The 13258-nt window shown below is 40.3% G+C and overlaps 1 protein-coding gene across 3 annotated transcripts; it reads right to left on the reverse strand.

Annotated features, from left to right (window-relative positions):
- Window positions 1–2: 2 nt before the first annotated feature.
- oxnad1 (oxidoreductase NAD-binding domain containing 1) lies at window positions 3–12026 on the reverse strand. Of its 3 annotated transcripts, none has more exons than XM_026156049.1 (8): window positions 11915–12026; window positions 11466–11578; window positions 9424–9493; window positions 9202–9305; window positions 4459–4600; window positions 1955–2200; window positions 1731–1839; window positions 3–1539 (listed from the first exon to the last, which is right to left on the reverse strand). In XM_026156049.1, exons 2-8 carry the CDS (start codon window positions 11570–11572, stop codon window positions 1382–1384), a joined length of 936 nt encoding a protein of 311 aa, XP_026011834.1. In that variant the 5' UTR covers window positions 11573–11578; window positions 11915–12026; the 3' UTR covers window positions 3–1381. The 3 variants fall into 3 exon arrangements, with proteins under 3 accessions (XP_026011834.1, XP_026011833.1, XP_026011832.1); XM_026156048.1 differs by having other exon boundaries at window positions 9424–9490; window positions 11859–11977; XM_026156047.1 differs by having other exon boundaries at window positions 11859–11977.
- Between the last annotated feature and the right edge of the window lie 1232 nt (window positions 12027–13258).

Raw genomic sequence — 13258 nt, forward strand, 5'->3', positions numbered from 1 at the left:
ACTTGACTCAATTTTCTTTATTTCCTTTAAAATCATAAACAGCTGTCCTCATATGAGGAAGAAATGCACAAACAACTCAAAATTGAGTCTCAACGGCACAACCCCCCACTGAGAGATGACAACAGGAAGCTTGCAACCATCTCTGAGGGATGTTCAGTGATCCGAGCCAATTGCAGACCACCTGGAGGTTCCATTACATGGCACCATGGGATATTTACTCTACCCTGTGATGAGAAACCGTTTATGGGTATGTGAATGCCTGTGGCTGAAGAAGAGGCTGTATAGGGGATGGGCGCTGCGCATGCATGTGGTAACAGCGTAAGTGAGTAAAGCGGGGGGGGGATACTGGCCAATGTGTGGGAGCCTGTGAAGTTTTAAATCTAAAAATATGATCAGTGGTGTAAAGCTGAGGAGTAATATGTGAAAAACAAATGCTTTGATGCAACTCTAAAACCTGCGGCTCTTTAAATAAAAAGTGTCAGTACACTGAATATAAACACCGTAATACTTCTAAGTTACATTGTATCAAATAGGTGAGGTACTGCGTTAAAAGAGAGTCATTAAAACGCTAATGTACAGCGTAAAATAAAAGTACACAATGCTAATGTTTCAAATATCCCTCCATTTCCTTTAAATAACTTAAGCACCCAATAAGTCCATCTGCTATCACTTCCAAATCTCTCTGGTTACACTTTACCTAGCGCTCGTTTCATCGGTGCAGAAACTGTGAAAAAAAAGTCGTTATTTTACAAACTGTTTTGTATTGGAGTATTTTTCAGTTAGCAACATATCTCCTCACACTCATACAGTCCAACTTTGTAATCTAATTTTAAATTTTACAGATCAATCTTTTCAACAACACCAAAAGCTTATTTCCCAAAGGAAGAGTTCTGTTTCACAATTAAAACCCTTCAAACATGCTGATTTTTCCAGCGGTCTTCATTTTTGTTATTTCTTTAGTCTCTCCCCTCTACATTGGTTCTTGGTCCCCTTGTTAACACAGTTTTTCGCTGAAAACCTGATTTGACATTGCAGCAGAAGTGTCTGCAAATGTGAACAGATCTGAAGATGCACACATGTACAGGACACTGGAATTTCACTCATCTTGCTGGTTTATACTATAGGAAATATAAATAATCTCTATTGTCTTTGTGTGTCAGCTGCTAGCTGAGGCGTGGGCGGTCCCAGCGGTCTATCGCAAATCAAGCACGGGTTGCTGTGGCAGGGATCAGAGGATGAGTTTCCTCATCTACACAAACATTCATACTGAAATCCAGATCACTGGAACATTTCACTTGCTTTCCATTCTCCCAGATGTACACCTTCCCCACTGATGACAACAAAAGGCAGGAATTGGTTTCTGGGAGCTGTAGGAGGGCCCCTACCACCACTTCTCGAAGAAGATCCTATCTTTGGGGAGGCTGAGGTCCATGAGGGTTTTTGAAACTGATTCAATCATTGGCGGGGGTCCACACAAGTAACACAGAGTTTTTTGTGGGTCCACGTGTTTCCGCAACACCTCCTCTGTGAGTCTCCCATCTGATGAGACACAAGGGAAGCAAATCAATTAATTAAGACGCGGTGCTGCGGCACCTATCCCATCTCAGTCGCCTACATGGAGACTTAGCCTATGATGACACACATAAATCAACCAAGACAGGCTGTGGTTGAATGTGACAGTTACTCAATCATCTCATCCAAACAAAGAAAAGCGAAAGTGCAGTATTTACGGTTGACAAACGGCAGGAGTTGTAGGTCGACGTCTGTGCTCTGCTGCGTGACATGGAAGTCACAGGAGAACTTGTCAGGAAACTCTTGGCACACCTCAATGATAGAATTCTGGGAACACAGAAGGTAGGATGTTGTACATTTATAAAAGTTTATTAAAATAATAAAAACAAACAAACAAACCTTCTCATAGATTTTACACACATGGAAATTTTCTAAAGCATACCTTGAACAGCAGCTCTTCGGTGTTCTTGGCACTGTAACAGAGGTGGGCGGAGCCTATGTTGTAATCCTGGCCACCTGAAGCTCGATTGAGACGCAGCAGATCTGCTGTGTGCAGCATAATTGAATACAAGGGATTGATCCCTACACCTCCAGCCACCAGCAGCAAATCCACAGAGGGTTCAGATGGCGATGGGTCAAAGAAGAATTCCCCGCCGACACGCATGGCCACTCTGGAGCCCACTGTACACTGAGAGGAAGAGGGAGAGACGGAGAAGTGGAAGGAGTTTGAAACAAACTGCAAAGCCAGCTAACTCGCATCCATCCGTGATAAGAAGCTGAAATAAAAATTTTCAGAGACAAACTGCATCTAAAACCAGCCTCAACAAGTGTAAAAAGCCAATTTTAGATCATACGCACTACAAATCGATGTTGCTGCTGTACGAGTGCAGCCGATATTACAAGTTACAAAAGGCCTTTTGAAGTCGAGGAGAGCACTAAATATGCCTTTATCTGCTTTAGCACACATGACCACTCGCCCACATGATAATGCATGCAGTCGTAATCTGCTGTGATGGTCCCTACACTATCCCTGTAACACAATATCAAACAAAAGGATCATAAAGTGATCTCAGAGCTGATAGATGTAAGTCTCAGTACCCTCAAACACACATCGCTCGTTCCTATTTACACACAGCATAGTAGCTCAAAGCTATTTTTTTGAGCCCATCATCAAACAAAGAAGCTGCAAACAAACATGTAGACTACAGAAAGGGAGACAGAGCTGGAAGAAAACGCTGTTAATATTCATACAACTACTGGCACCAGTGGAGTTTAAAAATGATGCGTTTGTCTCTCTCTCACACACACACACACACACACACACACACACACACACACACACACACACACACACACACACACACACACACACACACACACTGTTGTGATATATTTGCTCTAGAATTTGATTTCATATATTAAAAGGGAAAAAAGCTATCCATACCTATCTGGTCCTGTTTTAAAAAAAGTAATTGTCACCCTTGTCATTTATTCCTGCGGTCTACCATTTATATTTTATTCCAACAGAGTTGGTGCAGATCACCGACAATTTTGTTATACATGTACACAATGTTCCCTCTAAGCTGCGCACGTGCGCAATTGCGCACTGCTGGCACGGTCTCTGCGCACAGAAAATCTGTGTTGCGCACAAAAGAAAAAAATCTAACCTGCATTGAAATTAAAATTAATACTTTAACAATTCTGTTTTGCAGTGTTAGTCAGTAAGTAACTGGCTGCTCCAGTATGGGATTAGAACGATGCCACCATATCCCATAGTCCAGCCAATGATGCGATTCACATTCGTATATACGCAGTTAATCAACGTTGCTGACAGCTATGACAGCGTCCTTATGTGCCGACACCTGTGTTTTAGCTAGCAAAGCGGCGTGGCTGATGTGGAGTGAAGCCACGTTAATGACAACGTGTACAACCATTGGAGATGTGAGCAGGACAGACGGAACAATTGACGGAAAAAGTGTGGACTTATACCAGTTTTTAAATTGTGTTGATAGGCCACGTAAAACCAGACCACAGACTCATAATACAAGTCAAAGCTTTTTTTAAAAAGAAAGAAAGTTGTGTTTTCAAAATTGGAGTTCAAGTTATTTTTACTTCCAATAGTGTTACCATACTACACAGGTCAATGACTAGATTTTTAAAAAAATTTTCATTGTAAATGGGCTAAAGCAGTTAATTAAAAGTAGTCTAACATAAATGTAAATGCTGTAATTTGATTATTTTAATAAACCATGTAACTTGGATGGATTTGATGCTGGCGTGACCACAGTGCACACGTCTGATGTCGCTCACAGTGCTCCAAGGGACCGCTCGGGGAGTTTGCGTGTTCGCTCAGACACGTGAAAAATTAGAGGGAACATTGCATGTACAATAACAATAAAAGGCTACTCTATTCTATTCTGTTTAAGGGAACCCTCCTGTACATACAGTCAGAGGTGTTTATTTGAGATGACAAAATTATCTCCATCTGCTCTTGATGACATCATGAAGAGCCATGAGTTGGGAGCAAAGAAACTGTTTGACACTGAGCATTTAGAGCAGTCTGAATTTCTGACTCATGTTTGCTGACCTCACTGTGTGACATTTTGAGCCATGTTTAAAATTAAATCCACCATTATAATAAATAAATGACACAAAAGGAAAGATACAAGAGAGCTCAATTAATGGTTGTTCGCAGATAATAGGGTGTATGCAAACACACACACATCAAACAATTCTAAAAATATCAGCTCATTTATCTTGTTCCATTCAACACTTGTGTGATTATGTCGTAATGTGGATTGTAATGCTGTAACACCTTATCCATTATTGGTCTTAGCCTCATGATTTTTGAACCTCTGCTGTTTTATAATATTCCTTTCAGTTTTCTTGATTTTCATACAAAACCAGAGATCTGGATACCATAAAGGTCGTGATTATTGTACTCACTGTAGTGTGGACCCAGTGGGCTGGTGGGTGTTTGGCATATTTGACAGCCAGTTCAACAACTCCCTCCCTCTGCAGCAGACCTGGGCTGGAGCACATGGAGAAGCCTCCAACCTTCTCCACATCAGGGATAAAGAAATCCACCCTGCAGACACACAACAGCAAAACACAGCATTTAATCATTCAGTTTATTGATTATTTACATTAGCAGATGTTTGAACTTGATCCATAGATTGTTTCACTGATTTTATTGTCACTTAGTTATTATTTTTGGGAACAATATAAAGATGTCTTTGAACAGTTAGCCAGCGTAGAAGAGTAATATATTAGACAAACTTTGGGAAATTGATCGGGTCTAGCCATCATAAGGGCCAGGAATGGTGACTGTAGCACAAATTGGTACATGCCTACTTGCTAACAGTTAATAAAACAGCAAAAACAAAAACAGGGCCAAAGTCGAAATGCTTATAGAGTGTTTCCATGTGCATCGACGCAGCAGAAATCCTCTTTTGGAAACCAGGGACAACAAAACAGAACCAGATGTAAAGCTGATCAGTTTATTCAAAGTGAAGCATCTCTTTCTTACACATAGTCACATCTGTCAATCAGTAGGAACAATAGAGTAGTCACAGTGGGAAAAATGCAGTGCTAAACAGTTGGGCTAATGTTCCACCAACACAATGACCTACTGTTACACCAGAGAGACCCTCAGAGGCATCATAAATATGGATCCGCTGTGAAATCATGTACATATGTTCCATCCACCTCCTCCTTCTCTTCCTCCTCTCCCACCTGGAGATGAACAACTAAACAGTCCCTTTTTTCTTAAAAAACATTGCAAGTCGAGAATTTCCATCTATTTACATTCATTATCAGCCGCCGCAGGGCAACTGGCTGCCAGTTTTATTTCTCACCACCGCCCACCAACAGTATGGGCTCATGTACATACTGCATGTGCAAGCTACACTAATTAACAATGGCAACACTGACTGACAGACCAGGACTGAGAACAAAACAGAACCAAAAAAAAAAAAAAGGCTCTGGCTCATTGAAGAAGTTCCCAACCTGCTATTGGAAGAGTCTCTTGACGTTAGCTTAAACATTTCCTCATGTTATGCATCGGTCAAAAAGCTGCCAGTATACGAGCAACATCAAGGACGATAAACGCTTCCCCGTGTGTCTATTTTCAGTCATCCTCATCTGACTCAAGGCTTTAAATGATTAAGAGGCTTCGATCCTTCCTCCGGTTGATGGTATTGACCAATATGAGGACTACAGCTGAAATTTACTGGAAGTTCTGTAAGAAGTGCTTGGAAAAGATGAATCTGACACAACCCTGCCCCCATGTGGTGATTATAGGCACTACATGACAATGACTGATGAAGGAAGACCTAAGTGCTATCACTGTATTGGGTTTCTAATGGCACCATGAAGAAAACAGAAAAACTATTAGCTTAAATTTTAGTAGTAAACCAAATATACTTGTAATTACTTTATGAATACATGCTATGTAATTTATTGTCTTTTGCAGCTAGAAATCAAAGAAGATGGGAGTGTATCCACTATTTTAAATTAAGTTATTCCCAAAGTCTTTAGAAAGAGAACAGGCCTTTGTGTGTTAATGGACGCATTTTTCTTTTACAGCACTACAGTTTACAACTGAAAGCCAAATCTCTGCCCACATTACCAGGCTGCACTCTCGAGTCACACCAATAACGATGCAGCTCTGTTGCCTTTTGTCGTCCTTGGTTTTTCTAAATTGACAGACGCTATTACAACCCAGTGTCACTACACAACAATACGGCCATTTTACCTGAGGCATATAGAATGACGGGCCCAAGCACTCGTGGTTGGAGCTAACAATGCTGTTTATACCCAATTACACATAAATTACAGTGTAATAAAACAAAACAAGGACACGCTCTTGTTTGTGTGCCGTGCTGTAGAAAGAAAACATCATGCATTATATGCCACTTAGTGTACTTCCCATATGGCAAACGCCATGGGCATGTCTGAAAAACCACACTACTGCATAAACAGAACGACAAAGCCAGCGGTGTCAGGATATGTATTACAAGTCTGAACAGACGGGTGTACTACGAGGCCAGATTAATAGCTTCGTAAGCCATGTTGAACTCAGAGTTTTCTGTATCAGAAAAATGGGTCTCTATCTGGCTAAATCACTGCAGTAACTTATGCTGAACACATAACCTTTATGTATTTATGTATTCAGCTGGTGATGCAGAAAATGTTTAAATGTTTTTATACTTGTTTCTAATCTGATGACTAATCTCTTTTATATTGTTGGAAATGCAGCTATTAAGGCACAGAAAACACAACAAGAATACCAGCTGAATCAATAAATCTAATTTCTCTTTGAGCCGGCCATAAACCAAAGCGATTCCCAGGTCTCCTTTATTAGACTATGGGACAGTAAACTTTAATCTTAAAATGTATCCAGTTTAATGTTGCAGAGCTTTAACGTGCAATTTACCTTAAATTAAAATGTTTATTTTTCCGCTCGGTGTGCTAAATGACCAGATTAATGATTTTCTGCAGCATTACACTCCTTTATTTACAATTTACTGGTATTTGTTTATGTTCTTTGTAGATTTCTAAACACCATTTTATCTGTATCATCACCTCTGATTGGAGTAGGACACACTATCAGGGCTCATTTGTGTGGAAGAAGAGTCATATCACAGACAATGAAGCAGAAAGCCTGGCTTAACAAAGAAAGCTTACAGTTACTGTTGTGATACCTGCCATCTCTAACTGAGGTTTTACGTTTTGTCAAGACAAATAAAGCAAAGAAAGCCTCAGGGACTCTTATCCCATGCTAACTCTTAAACATTTCCAAGTTGTAGCACAGTGTGTGAATAGAACCATTTTACTCTGAATTATTCAAATGTTAAAAACTGACACTGACCAACACTGAACTTCTGAGATCATCAGCTGTGATATATACTCTGCAACCTTTTTACATAAGAGATCCCCAGTTTCTCAGTCATTTTAAACCACTTTTAAAAACATATTTGTTCTTGTTTACCTTCAAGTCTAGTTGAGCAGAGCAGAGTATGCAAACTAGGGGTGGGTTTTGATTATCAATTAAAATCGATTCCGGCTTGGATAACGTGATATTGATTCATTAAAATCCTGAATCGATTTTTTAATATAAATTTATTTTGCCCGAAATGCCAGAATCTCAGGTTAAACCTCACAAAGTTTCAACAACCACCAAACAGCTAAAACAGTAAATGAGAGCAGGAACATGGATTCTGCACAAAGACGTAAACACAAAGCGCGGACCTAACGGATCAGAAGCAGTGAGATGTTGCCTTTCTCACCTGACGGCACGGACACGGTCGGGGCTGAAAGCTGACAGCTCGCTGATTCTGATGTTTCGGCGGGTCCGCGCTTTGTGTTTACGTCCTTTTTGCGCTGATTCTAAAGCTGTTAGTTTGATCTCTCTCCAAACAATATTGACTGAACCAGCAGCAAAAGAAGATCCAAACTTTGCTTCACATAAACATCGTCAAGAATTCACTCTGACTTTTGCTGTTTTGCTTCCACCACGATAAAAACCACACTTCATGCACAGCTCTCTCTCTCTCTCTCACATTATACTTCAAGAACAGTTTCCCATCTAAAAATCTGTTTTCTTCATTATTCGCTTGCGCACAAGTCTACCGTTGTTTACAGCGCTGTCGGCCGCTGTTTTTTCCTCATTTCTGCTGTTCAGTAAGCTACTGAACAAATTTAAACTTTTTAAAATTATGCAAAATTGCAAAACGCTTGGCTGTGTCTCTAATAAAACATCTGTAACTTTGCTCTGCTTCACTTCAGCAGCATCAGGTAATATTCATATGTTGATTAATGGTTTTCTTTCGTTTTTGATTGACTGCACAATATATTTATAAAATCCCAGGCCAGGAAAATCACCTTCATGGTTTTCTGTGTTTTATCCACAGCTACTTTGACACAAAGGCATCTGCTGTGATGCTCACACCTTTGGTAAAGTCTCGCAAGTGTCAGCTTTCTTTTTATAGGTATACGAATATGGAAATGTACTGATGCATGATCTGAATTATAATATTTCTGACTGTCTGAGGCAAAATTTCCCCGATTCAAATTGAATCGAATCGATTCGGGGCCTTGTGAATTGCAATCAAATCCATTCTAGAAATCAGTGACGATACCCAGCCCTAATGCAAACACTCTTATCTACTCATTTTATTTGATTTTCAGTGTATAGTGAATGGTGATTTAGTGACTGGAATATATATATAGCATATAGGAATGAACTCTGACTTGACTTTTACTATGAATGTGCCAACCTGTGTTAATAGGATAGTAGTAATTACTTGGGTAGGAGATGTTCAGTCGGACAAACTTTGTCATGCCACCATTTCTAAATCACCCCAAGCATTGTGTATTTAAAAAAAAAGTTTTAATACTGGCATGCCATTAAATATGACAGAATGATCCATATTGGTAATACTGTTCAAATACTGAATACTGTTCAAATACAGTCTATAACTGTCTATAAGTTGTGTTTGATGTGCTCCTAGAGTGTATCCCACTCTGGGATCTTCTACTACTGACTGAAGCTGTCATATGAGTATTCTCACAGACATAAGTTCCAGAAAACTGCAGTCGACCCTGGTACTGTGTGTAGTTTGACCTGGAAAATGCTGATTTCAGTTGTACCTTCTCTTATTTAAAACTTAATGAGAGTCTACTCACCACTGGCCTGCTTTGAAGGTGAAGTTTGGATGCACGGCTATTCTCAGTCTTTTTACCGTCTCTGACTCATTTATAATTCCACATACTTGTGCTGGATACAGAGTCTAAGTCAAAAACCCAGTTAGAGACACACAGAGAAGAGTTCAGTGGTGGGTTAATAATAGTGTGGCACAGTTAACAGACATCAAGATCAGATTCCTCAGCTACACACTGTAGACTTACATTTTGTCTGTAGTTGTTCGAGGTCCTCTCTAGGTGGTCCATTTGCCTTTTGGAGGACATATTTCTTCTACTGAAAAGGAAACGGTCTGGTCACTTGTCTCGTATGAAAAATACTGTGTCGTGCAGTGAAGAGCAAGAAAGCAGCCACATGTGACACACACACAAGAAAAAAAAAAAAATATAGGCAGCAAGTGGAGTTTGCCCTCACTGTCAACAGGGAACCATCGAGTTAAGGATCCAGTTCATCAACATTAAAAATACAAAAAACCCTAAAACAAAAACACAGTTTCTCACTAACTCTTCGCAGCTCATTCACAGCACCTCGCACACTGTGGTGTGCACAGGGCACCAAGTGCTGGAGGGGGCTCCAAAACAGGCTAATGATCATCGATCATAACAATCATAAGAACTTATTTAAATTCAAGAAAAAGTACATTAGGCACCGTCAGACAATTAGAAGCAATATAAATACTACAATGAATTATGGTGCCCCCTACTTCATCTCCCAGCGGTTAGCAACAGACCCGCTGCCTACTACCATGATGTGCACACAGACTACTTAATGAGAGTCACCAGTAATGAATGCAGCCTGGGTTTAACAAAACAGCAGCTGAAGTAGTGCTTGTTGTTAACTGCTGACTTTCTTGTGAGTTTATTAAAAGCATGCAGATTTATAGGGTTACTTAAAGCAGCAGGATTATTAGTGTGTATTACTACACCCTGCTAATACAGAATAAGACATAATTTTTTCATTATAAAATGATGTAATTTTTTGCTTCAATTTTATTTGCAGGTTACAGTATTTGAACTACTCCACGTGTTTACATGGATGCATTACTGATACATTTGTATATCATTTTTTTTGTGGTGGGTAAACGAACTGCATATTTTCTTCTTCTATTTGATTTTTCATTAGTTAATGAATGACTGTTTTATCAGGGTTACACCCAGAAACATTTCACAAATGCTGAGAAAAGCCACAGACTGAAACATGTAACCAGAGAGCTGCATGCATTTACACATTTAGCACAACAGCAGGATCTTTAGTAATTATTCCCATAATTTAATCCAAGCAGAGACTCGAGATCAGTCTGGACCTTATGCACGTCTCACTCTGTACACTCTGTGTTATGCACCTGTAACACAGAAAATCACAGCAACCATTCTCCTGCCATCACAGCTGTGGGAACATTTTATATTTAATGTCACTAAAGCTCTTTTGTGTTTACTAGGGGCCAAAATATAATTCTTATTGAGTTTTTTCAGTTTATTCAAAAACCGAGATTTAAGGAACGGTCATTATTGGGCACATGGATATTTCTCAAAGTGTCACTGAAAAGTTCCAGGAATGTGACCATTAAATATATAAATCACATCCTAGAAGTTCCATTATGCACCCTTGCTTGTGCACTTTGGCTCTAAAAAGAATGCGGGATCTCCACCAGTATGTCAAAACTGTGATCCTTACACCTGATGTCTACTTTGGCAAAGTGGATAACCAAGTTGACAATATCAGCCTCGAAATTAATTCCTGTTCCTATTTCCCACATGGACATAAATGAAAACTATTCGTTTGTAGCTAGAGACCCAACTCACCGCCTCCAATGATTCTACACATTGAAGTCAGGACAGTTGGTACCAAATAATGATGATGTTTGCTCTCTGCAAATGTTTAAGAGCCACAGTGAAATCACAGTGCAATGATCATAATGGGACGCAACAGAAATATATAGGAAGCAATATAAGAATGAATTTCAAGGCTGATGTAAGGATTACCCCTTATAGGAAGTGATCTAAAAATAACAGCAATGCTGGAGGTAGTCTCCAAGATCTTGAAGAAGAGATGAAGACAAAAATGAGAACAAAAGCCATAATCTGACATTCTTTCTCATTTCATTTAGGCCTGTGGATAGTTTAAATCAGACTATATGGGCTCTGATTTTCTGTTGCTCGTAATACAAGAACAGGGGAGATGGGGGTCCACTCAAAAACATACACTTCTTTCGTTGTCAGAATCTACTTTGCCCCCTCAGGAAACTCACCTCACGACAGAGCTGGGGCCCAGCAGCCTACAGCAGAGCAGACCGGCTGCAGGACACGACAGACTGAAGGTTCGAGCAGTGGCGGACAGTAAACAGGAGATCCTCATCGCGACCTGGGTTCATGTCAGATTAGAGCAGAAAACACCTGGATTTAGCTTTCAAAGCCGGAGTCTGTACCTTATGCTTAGCATCACATATGAGTATTTTATACACCCACTTTTGTTTCTTTTCCGATCAGTATACACCTCCATGTATTAAAATCAGACTATTTTTAATGGAGTTTGGTGTGACCGCCTCCATCATGAGGTTAGCCGGCTAGTTGAAGCTAGCTACCGAGTAAATGCCGGTTACATTTCATTACTTGACACAAACTAATCATATTTTTCTTCTTACCGGCATAAGAGAGGACTTTACTTCTGTCAAACGCTCTTCATAATTGTCTCGTGTACCTTCGGAATAACCTTGGTGGTCTTATGATGACATGACGCGACAGGTGACTTCTTCTTCGTCGTTTTACTGCGGCTGGCGACTTCTTCTGTTCTAGTAACGCCCCCTGTTGGCAAATAGCATCCAGCGCCTGACCAGAACCCACATTCTTAGTTCAAAAGCAATTGTACTCCCTCAGAAAAAAACACAAACACAACGTAAATCCATCAGATGTCACTTGTGCTACGGTCTCATTATTTTAATAGTGACTTATTCACCAAAGTTTAATGTTTAGCGTTGAGCTCTGCAGGAGATTTTTGCCTTCTCTGTTATAGGTGCCATAGTGTATTAGACAGTCTCACAGTTTATATAGCCCATTTTAATGGATAGAATCCTTTAAATACTTTAATTCAAAAATTAACAAAATGCCATATTAATGAGGGCAATCTCCACTTTAGTTTTTTGTCACATGGCTGCTCTGTTGAATTTTACTTATTAATGCATGGATAACAGGCAATATAGAAATAAATTTGGCTCCATCTTGTGGCCATAAACAGTGAACATTGCAACGCCAGAGGGTGAAATTGTGGTAGTGTCAAGGCTGGCTGTGGAGCAGGCAAGAATTGGACCTACAGTGGGGCAAAAAAGTATTTAGTCAGCCACCGATTGTGCAAGTTCCCCCACTTAAAATGATGACAGAGGTCAGTAATTTGCACCAGAGGTACACTTCAACTGTGAGAGACAGAATGTGAAAAAAAAAATCCATGAATTCACATGGTAGGATTTGTAAAGAATTTGGAAAATAAGTATTTGGTCACCTCAAACAAGGAAAATCTCTGGCTCTCACAGACCTGTAACGTCTTCTGTAAGAAGCTTTTCTGTCCCCCACTCGTTACCTGTATGAATGGCACCTGTTTGAACTCATCATCTTTATAAAAGACACCTGTCCACAGCCGCAAACAGACTCCAAACTCCGCCATGGCCAAGACCAAAGAGCTTTCGAAGGACACCAGGAAAAGTATTGTAGACCTGCACCAGACTGGGAAGAGTGAATCTACAATAGGCAAGCAGCTTGGTGTGAAAAAATCAACTGTGGGAGCAATCATCAGAAAATGGAAGACATACAAGACCACTGATAATCTCCCTCGATCTGGGGCTCCACGCAAGATCTCATCCCGTGGGGTCAAAATGATCATGAGAACGGTGAGCAAAGATCCCAGAACCACACGGGGGGACCTGGTGAATGACCTGCAGAGAGCTGGGACCAAAGTAACAAAGGTCACCATCAGTAACACACCACAACGGCAGGGAATCAAATCCCGCAGTGCCAGACGTGTTCCGCTGCTGAAGCCAGTGCATGTCCAGGC

This window comes from Astatotilapia calliptera, chromosome 22, assembly GCF_900246225.1.
Source record: "Astatotilapia calliptera chromosome 22, fAstCal1.2, whole genome shotgun sequence".
NCBI lineage: Eukaryota > Metazoa > Chordata > Actinopteri > Cichliformes > Cichlidae > Astatotilapia > Astatotilapia calliptera.

Coding starts and splice junctions, on each gene's coding strand:
- oxnad1 (XM_026156047.1), bottom strand. Junction 4,601..9,201: donor ACCTTCAAAGCAGGCCAGTG/GTGAGTAGACTC, acceptor GTGTGTCTGCAG/GGTGGATTTCTTTATCCCTG. Junction 1,840..1,954: donor CCGAAGAGCTGCTGTTCAAG/GTATGCTTTAGA, acceptor CTGTGTTCCCAG/AATTCTATCATTGAGGTGTG.